Genomic DNA, 6,280 nt, shown 5'->3' with positions numbered 1-6,280 from the left:
CAGCAGGCAATGCTGTCTTGTCTGAACTGAGTAAAGTTTATCTAAAGGAAAGCTAACTGTGAAATACAAAATACCTTTTCTTCATAGAATCATTTCATTAACAATCTTTACAAATCCTCTTCTGAAAAGTGAAAACAGTCTTGATTTGAACATATTAAATACCGCCCTGATCTCATGCCACCGATGCACAAAAATAAGGCATAATTAAGTTTCCTAAATGGTTATTTTTCTTCACATTATTAATCTGTCCAATTTCTATAGAAAATGTCCATGCATGAACAGCCATAAAATAACTCACAGAAACTACAGAGAAACTACAGAAAAGGTTGTTAGATCAATGCAGGTGGCACAAAGACACCATCATTCATGGTGTTTCCTACCTATTTTCTCACCTGGAGAACAGCTGGTCCCATCATCTTGCAAAGTGAATTCTGGAAAACACGAACACTTGTAGGACCCCACAGTGTTTATACACAAATGCTGACAGAGTTCCCCACCATAGATAAGACATTCATCCAGGTCATCTCCAGGCAGGTTATTTGACAGTTCAGCTTCATTACTGATGGACAAAGCTTCATTGTGGTCTTCCACCTCTGAAACTACAACAGAACAACACATGCTGGTTCTCTAACAGGTGTTTTAGCATTAGGACTGTACATTATGGAATGTTTGGTCACACAAACTCCAGATACAGTCAAATCTACCCAAAACAGTTACTCCAAGGACAAGAGCAAATGAACCCATCCTGAAAATAAGACCATTGTGCTGAAGGTCCACCATCTCCTTCCGTAAGGCTGGAGGGACAGACATTTTACAGGAGCCAGTGAGAAACAGGGTGACTCTAGGAGGTCACAAGCTCACCTTTCACAATGACTACTAACACCATCGCTATTGTCATTTGAACTAAGGTATCACATTGAAGCCCTGTCTGAAATTTGTCCTACTGAAGAACCACAGTGAATTTCTCATTTCAGGAGAAAAACTTATCCAGTTGGTTTGGAAACTCTTTTCAACACCGCTATTAATTTATTGGCTACCTCTGTAGCTAGCATTACAAACATTCTGGGACCCACTTAATACTGACATGGCTATCCTACCTACTACTTTTAAACACTGGCAAAAGCACTATCCTTTTCATTTCCTGACCAAGTTTGACAAGACTTTCTGTGATACCAAAATTAATTTTCAGCAACTTTCTCAGTCAGCTTTTCTCAAACACATACATGCAAACTTCTTCACTCAGTGAGGTCGAAATAAACCCTTACATCTGCTGGTGAGAGAAAATACAGATTTAGTTCATGAGAAGAGAGTGGACAAAAATTGAACCCTAGCATATGCAGGAGGTTACCACACAACTCATGTATGACAAGTGGCTACAGAGTGATGCTGGAAGGAGCATGACCTTGGGCCAAGGGAGGAAGCATAGCTGTCCCAGCTCCAGATTTGTCATGCTTCTTTTGACATGCCTCTTTAGCTGCAGGGATTTGACCTAGGTCTTCAGCATCACTATGTCCATATATTGAACGAGTGAAAACAAACTTGCAGTGCTCTGGGACTTCTCCAGTGTGTGCTATGAGAAAACCGCCATGATGTTCAGCAGTACAATAGGAAATCTATTCCCAGGATGTTTCATTGGTATCATAATCCACGGGACTACTTTGTCTGGATAAAACTCATCATTTTTCAGAGAATCTTTCAGAATTGGTTCTGCTAAAAGGCAATCAGCAGCTTCAACTTTGCTTCTTACCAAGGGCTAGTGGCAGGTTTCTGTACTATGAGACTCAGGGGAAAAAACAAACAAAAACCCAAACAACTAAAGAAGGTATGTGTCCTGGTTTTGCTGGGATTGAATCCTAAAATCAGTTTTCTGCCTGGGAAAGCTGCATTTCTAAGGAGGCTGCAGCCCCCGTTACTGCGAGAACAAAGCTGATCAGCCGCTTTAGCTCACGGCCCGCCATGGCATGCGGGTTTCCATAGGGGCCAAGGCCTCTCGCAGTCTCGAGACGGCCGGGTGCTAAAGCTGGGGGCAATGGAGGCCAAGGCAGCTGAGCCGGGCTGGCCAGCAGAAGCGTTCCGAACCAGGAACGCCGCGCTCACCGTCAGCGGGGGAGCCTGCTGGGAACGGCGCGCTCTCTCCACGGCCGGAGCTGTGCCGCTCGCAGGGTTGGCCAGCCAGCCTTTGGGGCTGGGAGTGCCCAGCTCACCACCACCGTCTGGGCTGAGCATATCTCTGTGTACTTCATATTGCTTTTGTATTAAAACTTGTTTTATTAAACCTGTTTCTTTTTCAACTCATTTGAACCCACGAGTTTCCTTTTTCTCCCCCATTTCCCTTTCTCAGCAGGGGTCTCAGAGGGGGTTTGGGGGGGATAGAGCAATTGCTAGCATTTAGCCCGGAGCTGCGCTAAACCACGACAGTATGTTTTAAGGATCAGAAACACGTACATATTTTTTTCTTTTTCAAAACTGTTTTAAGAACAAGGAAGTCTATACTTGATCTGAGAGGGAAGGCTGCTGTGCTCCAGTAGCACTACTCCTCCCAGCACCTCCCCGCACAATCGTGTGAGAGAGACTTTATCTGCCATGTCTTCAAATCATAAATGGAGACTTACCCTTCTCAGGTGTCACTGTTGGCAAAGGTTCAGGTTGCCTTTTTATTTCTGGATGGATAAAATGATCTCCCCCTTCACAGCAGGACAGCATCACATGACTGCAGGGGTAGCCCAGATTTATGTTGGACTCGCAGGTTTTTCCCTCGCTCCTCAACCGCAGGCCCAGATTACAGCAATCGCAGCATTGCTACCAAAGGAGGAGACTATCAGTAACGAGGCTCTGACACAGGGCATCGTCTTCGGGGATGAGCCCACACACACACCTGCAACTGATCTGCACTTTCTTTAACAGCGCCGCATCTGGAAAAGCCCTTCGGGTTTAGACAGTTGCAAACATCAAAGCTTTACTTAAGCTTGGTTTTGCCATCCTGCACAAAGGGGTCAACAGCAACCAGGCTAAACACAAAGTCTCGTTGTGACAACGATTTCACCCACTTCACATGTGAGGAAGTAGCGATGCCGCAGATCTCCCCTTCCTACCTCCTGCGCACAGCCATTGCTGTGTATATATTATATTATAAACAAAATAATACAGATCTATACCTCTTCGCATTAGATCTCAAAAAATGGTTAGTTATTTGAAGCAATGCGAAAGGAATTATAAATACCTTGCACGGACGTGAGGATTCGCAGCAGCAGCAGCTGCGCTCTGTCAGTATGTCAGTGAAGACACTTCCCTCTACGCACCACCGCCCTGCAAACATGCTATGACCTTTAACTACCTGACTGTCCTGGCCAGCATCCCGCCGAGACAGTGGCTAGAGAAAGGCCAGGGTATATTTTATCAGCGATTTGCCTTCCTTTTCTTTCCCGAGAGCATCTAAGCAGCAGCTTCACTGCCAGGTTGATGCAATGGGGCATCCCTGAAATGTAGTCTCTCTTGCAGTTTCCTCCGCTGCAGGTGGCAGGCAAAAACTGCGTTGCACTTTGCTCAGTCACATACAAATCTATTGCAGAGTCAGGCCACAAAAATACATCACAGATGATATCAAATTAAAAAAGTCCATACTGCATATGCATAGCGGGTATCTGATCAAGCAAGGAAACTGAGTTAAAGTCTCTGCTACAGGGACCTACAGGGGCCGTATGTGAATTGAAGATACCTCTCTCGGGTTTAAATGTAGGTGTCCTGACATTCCTAGTATATTAGATGCTTTCACTGACAGAATAGTTCTTTCCCTGTGCAACTCCTTTCATAGTCAAGACATCCAGCTCAGCACTCATTCCAAAAACGTGTAGTTGTGGCACTTCGGGACATGGTTTAGTGGGCATGGTGGTGTTGGGTTAACAGTTGGACTTGATGATCTTAAAGGTTTTTTCCAACCTTGATGATTCTGTGATTTATAGTTTGCAGCTCCACTGAAATAGCCTCTCTGAACTAAAGGTGATTTCAGTCTTCTCAAATATTCAGCCTATGAAAAGTCATCAGACACATAAAATGAAGGTCATAATTCAAACTGGCACCAGTTAGCTATGTCAACAGAAAGTCCAAGGACGGAACAGAAGAAAACTGAACTGAGCTCTCACTTCCCTGGAGAGAGATTTCTGACCGGAGGAGAGCAAATAAGAGCAGCAGTGTTGTAAGAGTGGGATGCAGTATGGAAATGGAAAAGAATCATGTTTCATGGTTAGCAATCCTAGATTCACATTAAACCAGAGTCTGGCTCCGCTAGGGAGACAGGGAAACTTGTCCGCTAACAACTCAACCTGCAGAAACTCTCCTGCTGAGTCACTTTTTTCAAGATTCAAACACTGCAGCTTTAGGGTTTCTTGAGCATTTCACATGCAATATGTACCCCTTGCATGTTCAGCCCATTACCTAGGACTACAGCTCACGTTTTACGTCCCTGCCTTCTAGTCTGAAAAAAAACTCCAAACATCATAAATAGTACATGTTATTCACATCTGCAAATATGCACAGCCATAAAGAGTTGCCAAATCCATGCTTGTGAAAAATTTACAGTACAGGTCCTGAGGATGATGAATTATTTTTGATACTAAGTGGGCTAAATAATCTTTACAAAAGACATGTTAAAAAAAAATGAATTAACTGTAATGGATTGTGGTCATGCTAGAAAAGAGAAAAATCCCGTTTTCATCCTCCCCAAATCCAGAATCCCCAAATTCAAAATTTTATTAGCAGAAAATTCTACTTTCTGTAAACATTTTTAGTTTTGGTACAATTTTTTCAGCTTCAAAATGCAAAATAAAAGAAGTTAAGGATAACATATGTTTTTTACTGAAGTATTGTAAAATGTTGGAATATTTGCCTTGAAGAATATGGCTTTTTTTCAGTCATAGTTCTGATTCACAATTTATCCCATGTGCAGGCATCACAGAGAGCATTAAATCAGTCATACACTTTTGGGTTCACGTTTTTTCCAGATGAATACAAGTGCCTCATTTTCCAGGGGAAAAACTTGTTTGTCGAAAAGTTCCTTCTAAAATGCAAAAACTTCAATGTCTTGATCTTCTGTTAGCTACCTTTTGAACTTTGCCAGAATTCTACAACTGATTTAATAACAAATACAACTATTTTTATCTTGCAATTGAGAAACATACTTTGAGAACCGCTGTTTGATTACAACTTTCTATGTTCCTCTCAGAAATATCTTTGCTGGAATCCAGTATAATTGGATTTACCATGCTGGCGTCTCCATCCACCAAGAAAAAGTCCCTAAGCATGTGCTTTTTTTATTAGAGTAAATAACAATTTTTATTATAGTAAATAACAATTAAAAGCAGCCTAAGATTAAGCTGTATTGAACAGAAGCTGAATACCTGGATGTAAAGGTATTGCTGCATGGTAAATTGTACCATTGTAAATGGTACTGCTGCATCCATCGTGAAGCGAAAGGAAGGACCCCATGTCTAAAAGGCCTGAAGACGACCTAGACACGTTTGTTACCTGGAAGTAAAACCCCTGGCTTTTGGCAGGACAGTGTAAATGTCTTTGGGGAAATGAACTTATCTTTCCACATTCCGAAGAACCTTCTTTGATTTATGGCACCCAAACACAGCTGTCACTAATAGCGGAGCGGGGGAAACACCACTATATACTGCCAGCATTTTCTGTGAGGTCACTGCTGAAAGAACATTTAACTACAATAAAATTAGAAAGCCTTTCTTAAAGTCTCAACAGTCTTAATATTTTTTATTTTTTGGGGTTTTTCCCCCGAAGCAATAGCTGCAATGACTTAGGAGCTAAAGAGAAGGGCAAACCTGCTCCTTTGGTAATTTTGCCATTTCAGATGGTTTCTCTAGAAGGAAAGCGTGACCTTGGAACTGGCACAAGGAGCTATTCCACGAGAGTATTGTGTAACTTGTTTCAGTTCAGACAGGAATGATGAAGTTTTCCCTCTCCACTTTCTCCTGAGGAATGGCATGTGTGATAAGACTCTATGGTTTGTGCTCTGTCTGGCATGCAAAAGACCCAGGGTGGAAACCTAAGGATAATAATTCCGTCATACTTCAGAAATATTAATGTCTGCTCCCAAATGCACAAATTCTCTTTTTATTCTAATGGTAGACTCGAGACCCAAGTAAATAATAGTTCTGAAAATGACAAATTGGCATAGCTAATTAAACTTTAAACTCATAGACATCCATGAATTTTCCTTTTCCAGTGAACAATTATCTTGCAGGAATCACCGATGTATAAGAACAGA

The 6,280-nt window shown here is 42.1% G+C and overlaps 1 protein-coding gene across 1 annotated transcript in view; it reads right to left on the bottom strand.

The window, feature by feature from the left end:
* LOC104621494 (fibulin-2-like) overlaps positions 1-6,280 on the bottom strand; it is a gene marked incomplete at its 5' end in the record, with an annotated part of 41,769 nt that overhangs the window by 31,095 nt on the left and 4,394 nt on the right. The window contains 2 exon segments of the mRNA XM_010288003.1: positions 393-599; positions 2,613-2,799. Of these exon segments, the coding sequence (XP_010286305.1) occupies positions 393-599; positions 2,613-2,799 (394 nt within the window).

Source organism: Phaethon lepturus, unplaced genomic scaffold, assembly GCF_000687285.1.
Source record: "Phaethon lepturus isolate BGI_N335 unplaced genomic scaffold, ASM68728v1 scaffold2055, whole genome shotgun sequence".
Taxonomy (NCBI): Eukaryota; Metazoa; Chordata; class Aves; order Phaethontiformes; family Phaethontidae; genus Phaethon; species Phaethon lepturus.
This window is presented reverse-complemented; position numbering and strand designations above follow the sequence as displayed.